The 19440-nt window shown below is 46.6% G+C and overlaps 1 protein-coding gene across 2 annotated transcripts in view; it reads right to left on the minus strand.

The window, feature by feature from the left end:
- Positions 1-696: 696 nt before the first annotated feature.
- Positions 697-19440, minus strand: part of VANGL1 (VANGL planar cell polarity protein 1) — a 45556-nt gene continuing 26812 nt past the window's right edge. For both annotated transcript variants that reach the window (XM_030460323.1, XM_030460332.1), the window contains 5 exons: positions 14014-14147; positions 10719-10851; positions 8474-8708; positions 6699-6972; positions 697-1618 (listed from right to left, as the gene is read on the minus strand). In XM_030460323.1, the coding sequence (XP_030316183.1) occupies positions 6712-6972; positions 8474-8708; positions 10719-10851; positions 14014-14147 (763 nt within the window). In that variant the 3' untranslated portion in view covers positions 697-1618; positions 6699-6711. The remainder of the gene's footprint in view (positions 1619-6698; positions 6973-8473; positions 8709-10718; positions 10852-14013; positions 14148-19440) is intronic.

Raw genomic sequence — 19440 nt, forward strand, 5'->3', positions numbered from 1 at the left:
AGCTACGAGGCCAGGTTCTCCCCCTCAAAGGGGGCTTTTTCCTGAGAGTGAGCACACAGAAGTCTGTCTAGGTAAGAAGGCTGCTCCCATATTTCCTCAGGCACAGCCAGCTTGGTCTTTCCAGGCTCTGGGCACACTGGTGATGGAAACTGGAGGTGGGGAGGGAGAGCCGCACCCACAGGTGCTGTTGAGGCGAGATCCCCGCACGTTGCTTTATCCCAGCACAGGCTCACATCCACACAAACAAGGAGCACTGGCTTTTCCTCCTCTCACCACTCCTCCTCCCTACCCGCTCCAAACAAGGAACTCCTGCACTTCATAATTCATGTGCAAACCAAGGGAGAAGACAGGAGGCAGAAAAACCTGTTCCCGGTTCAGCCATGCCCCCCCCCACCACACCAGCTGCATTTTCTTGCTCCCCACCATTTGAGATTTCAGGAGTTCAAAGCAGTCACCTACCAGTCTCTTCAGGGGTGATAAATGAGTTTGCATTGTACTGTGGCAGGGCAGATCAGAAAGGTCTAGAATGAGGGTGACGAGAAAACAGCCTCAAAAAGGTTAAACCACATGTTTGCAGGGCCCCTCCCAGCCACAGCTAAGGAATGCTTGAAGGCCAGAAAAGCTTGTTTTGTTGTTTTTGTTTTTTTCTTTTTTTGTCTGAAAGTATAAGAGGAAGGAGTGGGACAATCCAATCTGGTTTCAGTTTATTTCCAGAATTTTACTGTACAAAATATGCAAAGTGTAAAACAGTTTTATGTTTCAGTTTAAAAACAACAAAACCCCATCCAGCTATAACTTAAGAGAACCCAGCTTGGAACAGAACAATTTACTAGGCTAGACCCACAGTGCATTAATGTCACAGACACCAGGAATTTGCTTACTTAAGTTCACAATTAGAAAAGAACAGAAAGACCATGTACCATTGCAGTTAAAGTCACATGTGCAAAGAAGAGGGTAAAAAAAACCAAAACAACCAAACAACAAACAGAAATGCTGGTTAGTGTCTATTAATTAGAAAACCTTGTCAAAACTCATCTTACTATACACAGTTTGTGTAGAAAAAGGAGTATTACACAGTGATCAAAAGAGGGCGAGGGAAGGGCGTTGGCTCCCACCCCCTTCCCAAAGACACGATAATGCTGAATCCAAGAAACAGGCACAGAAGAGTGTAAGATTCCTTCACAGTCACGTCTGTGCAGGGAGTGAGCCTCAGCATCCCCTCATGCACACGGGGGATACCCCCAAGCTTTGCTAGCGCTGGTGAGAGGTGCCCGGGAAGCAGCCAGAGGGAAGGACTCCTCCTCCTCCTATTCCTCTCAGCAGAGCAGAGGCAGGGCAGGGCTGGCTGCTGCTCACAGGGCTTCAGTGTGTTACGGGGATACAAAAAGAAGCAGTCTCTTGGAGGCATGCAGAGAGGGGGGTGGTGGTGGTGGTGGTAAGACAGGCTGTAGCTCTGGTGCTGCAGGGATCAGGCTGAGAAGAATCCCAAAGCAATCCACACTGGTCACAGAGCAGCAGTGGGAAACGCTGATTTTTGGGTCATCATCTATCGGAGGCAGCAGCCCGAGTGCAGGAGGATGCATGTTCCTGTAGGGGACTTCCTGGCCAAAGCCACCTCCTTTAGGAGAACAGAAATTTGAGGTGGTTTGTTTTTTTTTTTTTAATCTGTTCTGTGGATTTTTTGTTTGTTGGCTTTGGGGGGTGGGGGGGGCTTAATGCGCTTTTTAAAACCAAACCAAAACAACAAAACTAACCAACAGCTCAATCCCAAGAGCACTTCCTTCTTAACAGAGTTTAAACACTGAACCTTACCAAGCCTAACTTGAGGCTTTACACATGCAGAATGCACACACCTACAAGGAAAAAAAGCACAGAGAGGCACAGACTGAATGGGGAAGCAGACACCTGCACACACATCTTGTGAACAGCTCTCATACGGCGGGGCAGGACTGAGCAGACTGCAAGACTTTGTTTTAACTTTGAAAAGGGCAGGTTTACAAGTTTTGGTAAGCAAGATGAAACTGGCTTTTAGTAGGTTTCCACATTTAGCACAGTAGAGATCTTTCCAGTTTCTTCAGTAGCAAGTGTTGGAAACAAGCACATCTCAAGCAAACCTTTTAAAAGCCACTTATGCAGGGCAAATCTTAAGAAATTGCTTCCTCACAGCTTTTGGCATATTTGGCAATGGCCAATGCCCAAGGCTTTGTGTGGAGCTCCCCATCACAAAAGAAGGAGTTGAGGCTCTGTGAGGGTTGGGGTTTGTTTAGATAGCCCCCAAACTTGAGCTGCCTCCAAGCTCCAGCCTCAACACCTCCCATCTCAGCAGATACTTGTTCTGCCTCACTGGAGAACTTTGGGGAAAAAAGGGAGGGGAGGATGAGAGGTGGAATGACTGAAGCTGCTGGCAGGGAAATTTTTAGAGGCAGAAGTCAGAGAAATGGCTGGCAGAAACTGAAATCATATCTGCCTTTTCCTCCAATATACCCCTTCAAGGGTGCACTGCTCTTGAAGGCAGCCAGGACAAGCCCAGCAGCAGGCACAGACCTTGCTGTGCCAGCAAGCTGCATCACCTCACCTTTTCATGCACAGTGCATCCCCCCTCAGCTTCCCTGCTACCTACTGGGGTGTGTGGGTGGCAACATCTCCCCTCCACAGCGTGAAAACTGGTATTTGCAAGCAGCTCCCTGCCTCCCAGCACCTTTCCAGGCTGAGCAGGGAAGGAGTCTTGAGACCTGGGGCAGTCCCACAGAGCCTACACAACGGATGGCTGAGGCTACATGGCAGTGAGAGGTGAACAGAAATGCTAACAACCTTTGCCCAAGCCTGGTCACAGGACTGGCAAGATACTGAGGGTCTAGTATCTGCCTCTACACTCCTAGAAGCAGCAGTAAATCCAAATCCTTCATTCTTTAGCCATGAAAGAAAAAGCCAGCCTTCGTGGAAACCCACAGCCATTTCCATCTGCTCTGAAACATTTGAAAGTCTTAGCTGCATCTGGTTTTGGAAAATCCCAGCATGGCTTTGTAACAAATCTGAGAGCAAAAGCCTAGAGCCTTTAGAAGTATCCAAGTAGCATACTTGACAGTCGCAGGAAAAACACCAGCAGGGAAGAGAGGAGTGGGGCACCACCACTTCTGGCTGGGTGACACTGCACCTTATTGAATGGTTCAGCCTTTAATGAAGGATGTCCAGTGCAATGCTCTCTGAGGAGGAGGACATTGTCCACTTCACCACAGAGTTGTCTTACAAACCACTTGAATTCTAGAAAAAAACAATTCCCTGTCAGGTGAAAGTATTCAGGCTGGGAGAAAACAAGAAGAATACGTGCAAGGAGACAGCCTGCACTTGGCTGGCAAACTCTACAAGCCTTATTATGCTCAGCTCTTGGCAAGCTCTGCAGAAATAAGGACTGCAGGATTTTGGATCAGAGCTTCATTCCCTGTGATTCGATTCTTACTCATTAGCTGGCTATAAACAGAGCTAAACAAACCAGTCTGCTCTCACCCCTTTTTATAAAAAGTTTGAATTCCTACAGATGCCACAGATCCATCTATGGATCTCAAAGCCCTTGACAACAAGTTGAGTTTAGCCTCACAACACCCCAGTGAGGTAGGTATGACATTGGTCCTCTGATTTTGCACACAGAAGGGAAATGAGAGACCCTGAAAAATAAAATAAAAAACCAAAACCAAACCCAAGGAATACTCGGGCATCTCAATTCCCCCTTTCAGTTTGTCCTCAACCCTAAGCAGGTTACATCTTTAAAGAGACCCTTTGAGAGGCCAAGTGCTCTCCTTCAGATTCAAAACAAAAGCATTCACGCTGCTGGCACAAGGAAGAAGCCTTTAAGGTAGGAGTTGGCCCCCACTGACACTGTCTTTTTCTATGGCAGGCAGCACCCAGATGAGGAAGCAGACCCAGAGCAAGCACATGCTGCTTCTGTCTGGTTCTCCATGTGTTCAAGGATTTAATGCAATTAAGACATGAGTTTCCTGAGCAGATACTGTCAGACAACCCCCCTCATGTGGGAGGGAAAAGGAAAGGAAATCCTGGGAAAATCAGAAAGTTTTACAGACATGGCTGAGACAGGGTGCTCTCACGCACATGGCACGCCCATGCCCCCAGCAAGGTGGTTCTTGTTCTGGCTTCACAAAAATGAGCCAATTCAGCCACAGGCAGTTGCCTCCACACAGACCTAAGTGCTCCACAGTCTCCCAAGCTACTCCCACTATCTCCCACCTTGCTGGTTATGCACATCATAAAAGCCAGATACATGTATCTTAAGGACAGTCAAGTGTCAGACAATACATGCTCCCTTTTCCTTGGTTTTTTTTGTTTTGTTTTGTTTTCGGGTTTTTTTTTTGTTGTTAAGAAAGGTATAAACTATATTTTTCAAAATTAAATACTGCAAAGGCCACAGTCAACAAAAGAATCCCTGTACAGACTACCAGAAAGGCTGACCTAGAAAGAAATCCAAACAGTAGGTTTAGAGAAGAGATAACTTTACCTATTTCCCATCCTCTAAAGGATGTGGGCCTGATGCCATCCCATCCTGTGCCACCTAGTTTCCTCACAATCACACCTGGCATGTTACATGGAGAAGATGGGATCTAGGTGACCACCATGCACTAGTAAGAAACGTGTGAGAGACTTAAGACTCCAGGTGTCCAGGTGGATGGGAATTGCCACTCTGGAACCTTGCTAATCAGGATGCTCCCTTCATCCCAAGAAGACTATCCACAAGTGCTGCTGGACATGCAGCTCCATCACTGCTGAATCTGGAAGAGGCTGCACCCCCCTGCCTGTCCCCAGCACCTCCATTTAAGGCTACTGCTCCATCCCACCATCTTGTGGTGGGCACAAGCCAGCCCACATGAGCCACGCAAGACTGGCAGAGCCCTGCCTCTTAGCTGGGCTGCCTCACACTGATGGGAGCATGGAGACAGTCCCACGAGCTGCTGGAGCTGGCCAAGGAAGATGAAGTTGTCACAGCCCCTCTTGGAAAATGATGCACCCTGGCAATGAAAGGCACTGGCTTACATACCTTGCTGAACTGGGGCCCTCTACATTAAGACATCTGTATGGAGGACAGGTCAGATCCTGTCTGACAGAGATATTTGCATGGCAAAGGGTTAGGCAGAACGAATGCAGTGTTTGCATTCAGACACACAAATCTAATATCACAAAGCTCAGGGAGGGTCTTCTAGGGACCTGATGGAAGACAGGTCACAGCCAGCCTTGAAGCTGGCTCCAGTGTCACATGACACCCTGTGGCAGCACTCAGACTTCAGACACCACTTTAGACTCATTGATAAAAACAAACTTTTCAAAACTCCTCAGATCCCAAACAGATGCCACACATGAAAGCTGCACTGATGGGCAAAGATGCAGTTACAAACCAAACTGGTGGAGCTATGCATCTCTCCACCGAGCTGAAACTCCTGTGGTAGAGAAAGGCCAAGAAAGGCAGGCAGATTTTCAACATTCAGACATAGTTTGGTACTTCTTAGCTATAGCTGAAGGCGTACGGTGGGGAAGGACACACCGCAGTGTTTCCAGAGCACAGCAGTTCTCCAGAGCAAGTGCACATGGCAGAGGTCAGCCCTTCCCTGGCTCCTCTCCTGTAGGAGGGAAGTGCTTTTGCCCATTTTTCCTGTAGACACACTTCAAAGTGGTGGAAAGAGAGGGGCACATTCTTGCCTGCACCCCCCTAACTCTCAGAGAGGCTGTCAGATGTAGGGAGGGTCTGTGATTTATCTGAGGAGGAGCCAGCTACTTACCTACCCTGTCCCAGTGCAAATATGCAGCCCTTTTAGGTGCAAAAGGAAGTGGCGGTAAGGCAGACTACAAGGGGACCACGGCAGATGAAACACATTAGGAAAGTCAAACAGAAGGGGACAAAAACAGGGAGCCTTGGGAGTGCCTGACAAAGGTCCAGGCAAGCAGGAGAGAGGGAAGCAAGTGGAAGATAGCAGGGAGCCGTGTCACACGTAACAGTTTCACTGTAAGGACCAGTTAAAAAAAAATAACTGAAGAGATGCAAGATGGGCTGATCTGGTTAAAGACAAACAACTATACAGAGACACAGAGAGCAAAACCATCCCACTATGCTTGTACAAATCAAGCGCTGACAGAAGAGGGCACGCGGAGAAGAGGAAAAGAAGTCTTCAGTCTCCAGGTTAGGTGGCTCACAGGGGCAGGCCTCTCCCACCTACCCTTTGATACCCCCTCCTCCCTGGGTGAACAGGGACTGCCATGCCCCTGTGTGAGCAGCAGGTTTCTGTAATGGAGAAGTGGGCAACATGCTCTCAGAAACAGCTACAGGTAGCGAAAGCAGAGACACAAGAGCGCAGGCACGCATAAGGCAGCGCTCCAACAAAAACACCAATGCTACAGTTGTGTAGATAAAGGGAAGCATGAGGTTTACAGTATGCTTAGGAAGGGGAAGGAAAAGGAAAAAAATATCTGTTCTGTCTCCAAGGCTGAGCTAACTGAGCCAAGTCACCCTGTCGCCTCTTAAGAGATTTCTTTCTAGATAAGATATCCAAGCTCCCCCCTCCCCCTTCCAAATAAAGTGCAGATGGTAAAATATTACTGGTCCATCATCTGCCAGTTTCAGTCAGCATTGGGGAAATTAAACCCAAAAGCACAATATTGAAAAAAAAAAATTAAAAAAAAAAAATCCCCAAACAACCCACCCTCAAAAATCCCTTAGACTGAAGTCTCAGACTGTAAGCGGAGGACAAATTTATGAGATTTAGGGTCTATGAACTCTTCTGAGAGTTTGATGAAGGGGATTTTCTTCACATTAACAACAAGGCTGAAGTCCAAGCACTTGAGGACAAAAACAACGCCGTCTTGTAACCCGCTTGTGACCGCTTCCTCGCTGACAAGCGTCCACTGCTTGGAGAACCAGCGATCCCTGTCGTACTGGAGGGTTGGGCCCGGGCTGAGGTAACGCTCCAGGAATGCCTGCCAAGAGAGGGACACGGGCTGGTTAGCGCTGGCCCCACAACTTGCTCTGCATCAATGCTCTCTCCCCATCCCCAGATACGGCTCCGTGAGCACAGGCTTGCCGTGCTGCAGTGTTTCAGCTTCCACGCTTCAGGAGGCATCTTCCCCCTCAAACCCTTCCAACTCCTTCCACAGAATCACAGAATGTTTAGGTTGGAGGAGACCTCCAAGATCATCCAGTCCAGCCTTTGGCTAACATCACAGTCAACTACTAAACCATATCCCTAAGGAGCAGGTCCAAACGCCTTTTAAATGCCTCCAGGGATGGTGACTCCACCACTGTCCTGGGCCATTCCAATGCCTGACAACCCTCTCAGTGAAAAAAATGTTTCCTAACATCCAGCCTAAGCCTCCCCTGGTGCAGCTTCCTTCCATTTCCTCTGGTCCTATCACACACCACTAAGGAGAGGAGGCTGTTTCCCTCCTCACTCCAGCCTCCCTTCAGGTAGTTGAAGAGAGTGATAAGGTCTCCTTTCAGCCTCCTCTTCTCCAGTCTAAACAATCCCAGTTCCCTTAGCTGCTCCTTAAGAGCAGACACAACCAACAGGCGATCTTCTTTCAGGAGGATCCATCCCAGCATATCCAGTTGTATCCTTAACTTCTGCTGTCAGCACAGCTGTCCAGCAGCAGGTCAGTAGAGTACAAGTAAAGTCACAAAGCAGAGCTTTCCACGTTTGCAGCCTGACTGAGGCTGGAAAACAGAATGCAGAATAGGGAATATGGTTTAATGTCCCTTGTATCTTAAAGTCTTCTTTGCAATCTTTGAGGCCCCAGGTGGACCCTAGTGAGAGGGTGCCAAGAGCCCCATCTCTTGGCAGCATTCCTGTTCTTAGTGGAAAGTCCTGGATAAATGACCAGGAGTGATTCTTGCATTTCTAACCCTTCTCAAGGATTGTAGGATGGTTTTAGAGGAGAAGGTGGAGAGTGGGAGGGGAACTGTGTGACCCTCATCATTCAGTCCCTCCCTGTCTCTGCAAGTTGATAGTCACAGGGTGTGAAGCAGCAAACTGACATTGGACCAAGTGGCCCACAAATCAGAAACACTGTCAGACAGACAAGGATTTAGGTGATAATTAGAAGGGGTCCAAAATACAGCACTGCAGAGAGGATGAAAAAAACCCCAATATTGGTCCTCTGCAGGTTGCCACCCACATCATGCTGCTACTCACTCTCTGTGAGTTAAAGCCACCATCTTTGACACTTCTTTAGTACTCCCTTTGCTGAACTAGACCCAAGAACAATTATCTCACAGGCACTTTCAGATAAAAAGAGGCAGAAGATGCTGTAGAGGAAACATAACATCCCTTTAAGACTCGATGCAGCCTACAATGCCCTGATCATATCACAGAAGTGACTTTGAAAACCCCCAATCACCTGACAATTTTTTGTTCTACATCCACATACAGATGTCCCACCTCTTTTCCCCTCATCCCAGTGCCAACCTTAGCGAAAGCATTACCTTTGGTGTCATGTTATTGGTGATGCAGAAGGATAAGTGTTGCAAGATGCTCTCCATGCTGTGATACTGTTGCTGGCGGGTGGTGCGAAGGTATTTCTGCAGAGCTCTTGCCATGGAAGGGAAGATTGCCTGGGCTGCTTCTCGGGGGTCCATCATCTCTCCTGGGGCTTTCTGCTGTTCCTCTGCCTGGAGGCGTTTGATGTGAGTGAAAGCCTCCTCCACTGCAACCACAAGCCTGCAAGAGGAAAATCAGGACAGTAAGAGTCACAACAGAAAAAGGTAGGATGGGTTTGTGGTTAAAGCAGAGCCTGGAAGTCAGGATTTACACACTCCTGTTCCCATCTCTGCCACTAACTCACTGACTGCCATCAGACAATTTAAATAAAATCTTTTCTGTAGACAGTCTGAAGGTTAGACAGAAGCTTTTCTTTCCCTGCCTACACCATCCAGCAACCCAGGGTCATAAATAAGGACTAAGACTTTAAAAGCCCAAGTGTCACACTTGGTTCTGCCAACAAAGCAAAAGCATCAGCTACGTGACTCAAACAAGACACAGCTGCCCTGGTATTTAATTCACGTCTTTGAAGACAACAGTTCCAGTACACAATACCCACAGCATGAAGCATAAGGACAAGCAAGGAGAGATTGGCTATAAACTATCATGACCCAGCACACAGACTGCTCTGTGACTCTCTGTGCTCAGAAGGTGCAGTCTGCTTCCATTCACACTAGCTGGGTACAGACTTTGTGCTGCTGAGTGATTGCTGAGCAATTGCAAAAACTGCAGCTAAATCTGTGTTCTGCAAACCATTCCTGTGTTGGCGCAGGTGAGCAAACACCAAGACCACACCAGAAAAAGGCAAACAGATGCCAAATGACACTGGCACACTAGCTCAGTGAAAAGTAATGAGTGAGGGGCTACATTACAGTTAGTAAGGGAAAAGGAACACTAATGGCAGAACCAAACCCAAAACCCTCCCTTGCCCCTCCAGACAGGACTTGTTACATTTCTATTAACAAGTAGGAAGATTTCTACTCAAGTCACCAGCTACTGTCCACACTGCCTTCAATACCCATAGAGTTCTACAGTCAGGGGAAGCTGCCTTATGACAATACACAGTTACAGCATACTGCAATCAGACTACATATGAGGAACAGCATGAGAAGCCCTGAACCCTGACCATTTTGTTTAACTTGACTTCGGGGAGATGGGGGTGGAAATCAGTTTCTAACCTCCTTGTATCTTTTTACTGCAAATCTGACCTTTCTCCTTTGAAACATCTGGCCTGGTCTTCTACTGACTAATGGTTTTCCTCTGACTAAGCAGCTGTTCTAACCAAACTCGCCAAGCAAGGGAGATGTACCCAAGTTGGGATGCAACACTGCACAGAGAGGAAAGTTTAAGTTCCTATGGCTCCGAGGCTGGAAGAGAGCCCAAAAGACAGCAGCTGTGGAGCACAGGTCAGACCAAAGCAAGCTATGGGGGAACACTGAGCCAGCAGTTTCCCAATGAACTATAAATTGCCAAAAGAAAGCACAAAACAAGCCAGCTCCTTCCAGTTACGGCACATTCCTTCCAACACAGCTCAGTTTAGGGGTGTCTTTCCACAAGCAACTTGTCTTGAACTGTTAGATATGTTAGCTACAGACTGTAATTAGCTGCAGAGCAAATTGAGGCACTATCTCAGGTCACCTCAACAAAGTATAAATGCTGCAGCCTCAGCGTGACTGGAAGAAAACATTCCGATGTTCCAAAATAAAATGCAACCACTTCTGGTCATGCCTTTTCTCCCCACCTCATTGAAAAGGGCAAACTGCCTCTTTCAGTAGCCTGTAAACACAAATATTCCCCTTGCTCATGAGGAGGCTCCACCAAGTCCTCCACTGATCCTGTCCCTGGATTACTTGAGCCGAGACGACAAGCCTGGGCACGGGGGAAATAATGGGATTTCCTACAGCAAGTAGCTATGGATTTGTCAAGCACTGGACTGTTCCCTAATCCGTGACATTGCATTAGCCTATCTGGCATAATAAACAAGAGCTCTGCTTTATGCATGTTCTTCAGATAATTCCAGTTGCAAGCTGTCCCTTGTGCATCTGGGTTTCATACACTGTGACAGATTTACAGCCAAACCCCACCCCTTTGTCACGAGTCCCCCCCCTGCTCCCCTTTGCCTCTCAGCCAGCCCCAAACATCCCAGCCCTGAATCCCGAGGGAGCAGCACCCAGGAACGGGAAGCTTTACCTTGCACGGCGTTTTTTCACCCGGCGCTCGTGGTCAGCCTCTTCGTAGTAGAGCTCGTTGTGACTGGAGTCCCTGCGACGGGCTGCGGCTGCAATCATGGCACGGGACTGCCCAGAAGCATTGTTACCTGGGCCTTCAGGAGTCAGGGATGCAAAAAAAAAGGAGATAAGGAAGGTGGTGTTACAGCCACAGGACTGGGGATGGGACAGACCAACACCCCAAGTGTCTGTCACAAGAACTCCGTGGCTCCAGCCTTCCCAGCCGAAGCTATAAACTCTTCCCCAGTGCACAGGAGCTCTGATAGGAAACCCACCAGACAGTACAGGCTTGCAGAGGGGGCTTTGACTTGTGGATGAGGGAAGTTAGTTGGGATGAAGGATCTCGCACAACATACACAAAAGCAGAGGTGAGGTGCACATGCCAAGGATGCAACTTACCGCCCATTATATATGTTTTCAGCTTGAAGGCAAGGGCAGCTGGAACACAGCACAATTCAGCAACAAGACAGTGTGAAAGAACAAGAAGTGAGGAGTTGGAAAGAGGAGAAAGATAAGTACAAGAACACCACGAGACATGGAGATGAATGAACAAAAGCCAAGCTCCAGACAAGAGACACAGGGAAAAAACAACAGGATGCAGTAGCAGCAGGGCCACCTCCAGACAAAGCTCAGGGCTCTCCAGAAGGGCAGATGCTGTCAGAGCAGTAGTTCTGGAAGAGGGCAGGCTGGGGACTAGTAGCTCTTCAGGGCTCTCAGAGCAGCACCTGCCATTAGCACTTCTGTTGCTGTTAACAGATCCTACACAGCTATAGCAGCAGGGAAGCTACAGTCTGCCCTGTAACATCCAGTCAAGTGACAGAGCTGTCTACTACACAACCTTCAATTGCAGGAGAAGGTTCTGCAATTCCTCCATGAAAATCACAGCTCTGGCTGTTTGGGCAGAGAGGGGGGGGAAAAAAAAAATATTGTCGCAGAACAGTTTACCAACCCTACTATGTATCTAGAGGATAGACATGGGTCTACCCAGAAGAAAAATGGAGAAGTCTAGGACTGCCTCCAAACCACCAAAAGCTGCTCTTCTGACTAACTGCTCTGAAAGCCCACACTCTCCACTGGCACTGGTTAAGCCAAATCAATTATACAGACATGCTTCAAATTGTTCTGCTCAGGCAAGGGCAACTTTTTAGTTTTTTTCCTAAAAAGCAAAAACCAGATTCCAAGGCAAAAGCTTGTGGAAAGGCTGCTTCTTTCCTCAGCAGTGGCAAGGATGAGCATTCACACACAGACAGTGTCTCAAGAGTCTGAACACTTCAGACTTTGTTTGACAGCCCTGAAATGGAGGGGATGACTCAAGGGAGACAATAGATCCCAAATTTCTGTTAGAACTGTAATTGGTCTCGTTGACTATGCCTGGCAATGAAAATCCTGGTTTTGAAGATGAGCCTCCCCACACTGCCTAAGTGAGATTACAGCAAGATGTTTTTCCTTCCTGGCTGCTTCAGTACCAAATACATAAGCTGCCAACAAATTAGGCTGCCTTAATAGCATTACTGTCTTTTCTCATGGAGAGTGTAAGACTGTCAGGATGCCAAGTTAAGTTGCAGCCAGAACTACGTTTCACTTTGTAAAATGGATGGGAATCTTCTTAAGGATATGCCTCTAAGCCCGAGACTTCCACATCTGCAAAGGCAGCAGCACTGCAGAAGGAACAGCCCAGGAAACCAGCACTGGAAGGGAAGGCAGGAGTTTTCAGGCCCTGCCAAGCTCATGAGCTTGACACTTGCATCCCAACACATCTGGAGCTTGCTTCTGGTTCATTCTCTTCTAACAAAGTTTTGTGAGTTAGCAGCTCCTAGGCTACTACCACTATCCTATATCAGTAGTTTTTCCTCTGAGCTTAGGAACCCCAACATCCCAGTAGGTGTTATGGGAACAGACCCTGCCACCTCCCGAAAGAGATGCTGCAAAATGGTAAGCCCTGCAGCCACGCTGGCAGGCAGTTAGGTCTGAATGGTGTTCAGACACTGTTAGCATTGGGGAGCTTTCACTTTCCACACACCACATATCACTGAAAGTAAGCAGACTTGGGGGAAACATTAAGAAGTTTCAAAGACCTTGCCCTAAAGTCACAAAAAGAAAACCCAACAAACAAAACATAAAACCCCCCAAAACAAACAAACAAAAAAACCCCACCCCAAAACCAACAAACAAAAAACACACAAAGAACCCCCAAAAACCCAAAAATCAAACACCAAAACCCAAACCCATAAGGCACTGAAGCTATGCTGAAGGTAAAACAACCATGTGTCATGTTTTCCCATGTGACAGATACCCTTCATATTTCAGTCTCCACACCCTGCACACAGAACAACATTGCCCAGCTAAGTCCCTTCAGTCCCTTTTCCCTTCCAGCTCTCAAAAGCCTTTCAATACTGAGCTATTCATGGGCAGGATGTGTCTTACATCATCTTGTCACAGGACTTTAGCTATCCTTCACCATACAAGCTTCTCTACGCAACTTCAGCTCTTCCCTCAAAGGAATATTCACTCCTATAAAAGCTGTGACAGCTGAGCACACCCTGCTTATCAAGTCCAACTTTCACTGACAGAGTTTAAGAGTGCCAAGTGACTGCGTCCAGTTTTCACTGCTTTGAATGTCCACAGGGATCCACCCAGCCACAGGCCTCTTCAAAGAAAGAAGAAAAACTTCAGTTTGAAAGAAGTGTGGAATGGGAAAGCTGAAGAGGGAAAGTTATCTGTCCCTGGATTTCCACAAGGTGCTTAGCATCACAATGACTTGGGAGCACAGCCACACACCTAAGCCAGGCACAGCTAATTTATGGCTAAGGCTGCTGCTACTTCCCACATGGGTATCAACTTCCTTCACTTTCCTGAAGCTGCCTGAGGAAGTGGCAGGGTAAATGACTGAGGAACTCATTTAGATTAAAAATTGTGTTTATTGTACTAGCACAACCAAGGAGATGACCCAAAGGTGACAAAAAGCAAAGGCTAAAACAAGCAGTGGTGACAAAAAGTCCTTGTCAAGCCGTGTAATAATTAAGCCTGACCCAAAACTTGGCCATTTCACCTGGCAAAGACAATAGCCTTATTGTTGGCTAAACACATCTATAAAGTCATCTGGAACTGGCAAACTCAGCACTGTTAGGAAGATTTCCAGCAAGAGACAAGGATTTGGCAAAGCAAAAAGGTGAGAATGTGTGCATAACAAAGCATAAAGCCAACCCAGCCCTTCCCCATTCCACCCAGTCTCAGAGACTACCTTTCACCTCACCTACCGTCAACGTTGTAGACTTTCAGACCTGCCATATGCTTGGCTGCACGGGATTTGGAGGCTGTTAACAAGGCTGGGTTGTAGACTGTGAAATCTTTGTAGTAATTTTCCAGAACTACCAGAGCAGCTCGCTGGATACTAGGAAGAGAAGAAAAAAACACAAGACAAAACCCCCCAAATTTTAAAAAGTTGTTTTGTTTCTTTAAAATAGAATGGAAAAACAGAAAAAAAGAAAAAAAAAAAAAGAAAAAAACAGAAAAGAAAAAAAAAGAATGGCAGGAATCACCACATTATTTGGAACAAAGTCATGATGCCCACAGAACTGGTCAACAAGAGCAGAATAAGAATTACTCTCTCTAGGGTCTGAAATTTCCTTTGAGAAGTAAGATAAATGACTGCCTTCACCTCAATAAGAGAATGACAGGAAATCCCTAAGCAAGGGCTGCACAGACTGAAGCACGAGTATGGGAAAATACTGAACCAAAGCTCAGTCCACCTCAGCAGCGGGGATATTGTGATGCAGAGACCTTGCTCAGGCTGAAGATGAGAGCATTGAGCTGGTTTGGCTGTAGCTGAGCAGCCTGGACAGAGGGCCCAGATCAGGATGGATGCTTTGGCTTTTGAGTCACTTCCAGCCACACCTCACAGCTCCTCAGATCTCCTCCATCTGAGCACTGACAAGAGCCCAATCTTTTCAGTTTTCACAGCAAGATAAGATCAGTGCCTGAGGAGTATGACTGCAGGAGAAGGGATTACCTCAGTATTGCTTGTTAAATCCCAGGCAAGGGACAGAATAAGGAGTAGTGACACTCCCTCCCTCTACACAAAACGGTGACACACAGGAACAAAACAGTACGTGCACCAGCCACAGGAAAGGCTCAACCCAGAGCTATCTTCCTTTGCAATCATTTTGTCTGTAGAGCTGTCTGTGGGCACTGCTACAAACATACAGGACAGTATTTCAAAACAAGCCAGAGCTCTAGAGTTTTAAAAAAGCCAACACACATGCAGGATCTAGGACACAGCTCTTTCCAGGTTTCTCTCTGGCTCCATGTCCCCAAGTGCAGCATCAAGCTGGCAGTAGGATTCCCAGCAAAACACTAAGATCACCAATTCAGTCAGCTGCATTTTGCTAAGAACCCACACTTAATTTCATTTTGAACCCACAAAAATTAAGGGAATTGCCAACACATCTACTGTCAGTTAATTGTAAAGTTCACACCTACCAACAAAGCCTTTCCTAAGGAAAGCAACCAAATATTCTTACACATTACAACATAGGAAGAAAACATCACAAGGATGGTAACGTGGGAAAAAAAGACATGAACAAATTAAGACCTAAATTCAATTCTCAGCACTACCACTGATTCAATGCACGCTCCCAGAGGAGCAATTTAAATTTTCTTGTGCCTTGTGCTAATATTAAATTTCTGCATCACACCCCAGTAATTTAAACACATGCACACACCCTCTGCCATCCTCATTCTCCAGCTTTCCCCCCTCCCACTCATCAGTGAATTCAGCATAGATGCCAGCCTATTCACAAGATTCTGAGAAAGAAAAACAAACCCAGACTTGTTCATTGTGTACCTTCATCAGTCAGTATTATGGTACAGCACCACATATTTCATTAGCTGTGTACCTTTAACACGATGAATTTAGCTTTTGAAGCAAATTCCATTTTACGACCATCTGTGGAGTCTTGCTGCACCCAGCTAGAGCATCTGAAGCTTTACTTCTCAGGTGGCGGTTCATATTTCCTCATATTAAGTTTGTTAAAAGCAATTCCATTTAAGAACTCAGCTACTGATACAGAATGAAAAGCCACTATTTAATCAAGGAAATAATCTTCCTTTAATGAAGCAGAACCACTGCAACACGTGTAGGTGCTGGCAAAGAACAACTGAAAGCTGGTTTATTCTTCCCTGCCAAACTTCTGATTTCTACTGTGAATTTGCTTCAGCATAAAAACAAAATTTCATAGAAGTCATGCAGCAGCAGAGCACATATTCTCCCCTTTTGACTACATTCAAACATGACCAAATTTTTCCATATATGCTTCCCAGGAAGTTAAAACTCCATAGAGTTTCATCCTAAAATACAAGATTTGGAAAACTAGGATCAACTAAAAACAAGATGATAAAAATGAATAGTTATACACTGTGGTCATTTCAGGCAGCACTGGGACTTCCATCCCACCAGTGCAAAATGTTTGGGAGGTGCTCCATTGACCAGCTAGCTCTATTAGAACAAAGTACAATAAATGACAGGAGAGAATAATTTATTTTAATACAAACACATTCTTCCCTGGATCCCACAGAGAACCTTATCATCAGGATGCCAGCTTCCCCCACCCACTGCCCCTTCCATCCCCTCACTAAATAAGCTACCAATTCAATGGCATGCGCTCCCAAAATCCAAACACAGCAAGAGTTGCACAAAACAAACAGAACTGCCCTGAAAATTAAAGCCCAACTATTTTTTGTGGATATAGATCCATTACAGGCTCAGCCCCACATATGGGGCAGCCCAGTCACACAGAGGGGCTGCTAGCTAGGGAGAGTTATAATTAAACATCAGTTTCCTAAGTTTCTGCTAGTTCATATTTGTCTCCCATACACTCCATCATAAGCATGGCTGGTTAGGAAGATAGCTAGACTGCAACTCTTCAAATTGCCTTTAAAAAAAAAAAATTAAAGAGAAGATGCTGTGGACAAGAAAATTACAAGGGTCACAATAATTAGCAAGAGCAAGAGGAGAAGGCTGAATCAGAGCCTTCTGGGCTGTGTTGCTCAACCTCATCACCCACATCAAGGAGAAGCCTCACCCTGCAGAGTGCAGGACAGGCAGCCCTGCCCCACGCAGGAGTGCAAAGCAAGAAGAATCCCCCTCCCAACTACCCACCCACCCACCCCAGAATGGACCCAGCCTTCAGAAGGCCAGCTGAAAGGCACCCAATGAACTTGTGCAAAACTGTGCAAGAAGGAGGGCAGCTGCAAGCAAATAAGCACACAGAGCAGCCCTGAGAGGAATAAGCAGGAGCAAAGCAAAGTGCTAAGGAAGCCTGCTGTCTCTCAACAGAAATTCATTTTTTTGGGACTTTCCACTGTAGGGCAGACCCTCTGCTGCCTTGTGAGCAGGACATAGTGGCCACACCAAGCCTCCTCCCCACCCACACACCAGCTCTGATGGGAATGGGAACTGGCAGCCTTCCCGGAGCCCGCGTTTGGAGGCTGCTTCCTTGCAGCAGTGTCTCGGGAGGAGTTCAGCGCCTTGTTGGTCACTGCATTCATTCACCCCACACTTTGGCAAATTGAAGTTTTTCTTGGGTTTAGGATTTGAAAAGAATGGGGAAGGGCAGGAAGAACGTGAACCGGAAGGTTCAATATTTAATTGCCTGTTCGGTGAGGGTCAGAGTGAGGATCCTCCTTGTATCCTACAAAGCCGATCTGGCAGCCCTGCGTATTTCAGGCATTGTAAAAAACCACTAGAACACAGAGAAGTGTTATCAAGGCACAGAAAGCATTTTCTTGCATCAGTTCAGACTCAAAACCGAGGACATGAGAAAAAATACCTTGCACAGGCCAGTGGTCCATTGAAAACCCAGTTCTTCCTGTAGGTGATATCAATAAGGCTCTACATTTTGCTTTGCATTTTGTGTGGTTGAAGGGTTGTTTTTTTTATTTTTAATTGCTACTATTGCTACCCTGAAGAAGCCCAGGTCACAGCAAACTGCCAAGAAGGAAAGCAAACAAGCAAATCCAACAGACCAGGGTACCTCAGTGGTATTTGGCAGTGGAGAAATGCAGAGTCCTTTACAAATAGTAATGAATTAACTTCTACAGGGCACCCAAGGAAGTGGAGAAGGGGCCTACATGACACAAAGGCAGCAACTACTGCCAAGTTTTTTGACTCAAAAGGTAGGTCAGGAAGTTTTGCCCAAGTGCTTGTTGCTGCATGGGATTTTGGTACTTGAGGTACCACCATACTCTGCAGCTCAGGGGCAACATTTTGGCTTTGCATCTGCCTCCTGCGACACAGCTCTAATACTGAAATTGGCTGTTTTAGAGGATTTCTAGGAAAACAAGCCAGTGCTCTACTGAAACAAAGCAGAAGGAAAGAAGCTTGTTTATATAATCAAAATACTGGCTTTGGGCGCTGATGGTTTCTAGAAAATTGGTTTTGAGGGTTCTGAAGTGGTGGGAAAGGGTTAGTGAAAGAGAAAAGGAAGAGAAAAAAAAAATCGACAACTGGAGCCACACCCCTGTGCTCAAAATTGCCACTGGACACACTGGGGTCGAACCCTGCAGCAGCCCTCATTCACATGCTTTTAGCAGTTTCAAGCTTTCCTGCTAAGCTAGAAATGTAGCCTGTCACGGTACTATACCATCCATCACCAAGACACTGCTAACCATCAAAAGCGGAGAAGTGCCTCATGCTTTTGCAGAAACAGATAAAAATATACATCCACAAAGAGCTGCTTGCTACTGAAGCACCCGCTTCCTTACCATCCTACGGATGCAAATCCTGTAGCATCATAGCTTAGGATAAGCTACACACCTAAAAAATCCACAGGCATATTCAGAAAGGCCTGATCACTGCTGTGCTAATTAAGGGCTGAGGGCAGATGAAGCCTAGGGTTATTTAATCAAATGGTTCCCAACACAGACTCCTCTCCCCCAAACAACATTTTATGCTCTCCAAAACAGACGCATCATCAAAACAAGCCAAGGTCTCTGGGCACATGAAATACATACCACAGCCAGTTGTGAAGCTCTGGCACCTCAAAGAAGCTGAGCAAGGATTGCACAAGGCAATGGCACCTTCCGTGCAGAGCTGGTTTTGCCTTACTGGCTGTCTCCAGCCTATAACTGCATCACACTTAGCTAGTGCAAAAGATGCTGAGGTCTTCAGGAGTGCTGAGCTCCATCCACAGCACTTCTTGCTCTCTAGCAGTGCTATCAGCTCACACCCAACATCCTCGCAAAACTTCTGTGCATTCCCAGAAGCATCCTCAGAATCCCACCTTCCTCCCAGAAAACCATTTTCCTTCATATAACTCTTGATAGGTGTAGAAGCGAGGCTCAAGTTCCTGGGCCATCATCATTCTTGACTGCTTTCCCTTGGAAATAAAACTGGAAATAGACTAAAGGTATTTCCACCATCCTCTACACAGACCTCTTGCATCTGGCAGAGGGCGAGTGATTTGGTCCTCATTGTTCTTCCCAAGCAGCACCTTGAAGCAAAGCTTCCAAGGGGACCAAGGTCGTGCACAAGTGCTTTGTAGAACTGGCAGTACCACCAGTGCCTTAGCTACAGTTTTGTCCTCTCCAGTAAACAAAGCTGGGAGTCAGATCTCAGCAGAGATACCAAGACAAGGAACTCTTGCAGCTGTAGCCAAGCAAGCAGAGCAGAAAAATGCCTTTTGATC

Source organism: Calypte anna, chromosome 1, assembly GCF_003957555.1.
Source record: "Calypte anna isolate BGI_N300 chromosome 1, bCalAnn1_v1.p, whole genome shotgun sequence".
In the NCBI taxonomy this organism is placed as follows: domain Eukaryota; kingdom Metazoa; phylum Chordata; class Aves; order Apodiformes; family Trochilidae; genus Calypte; species Calypte anna.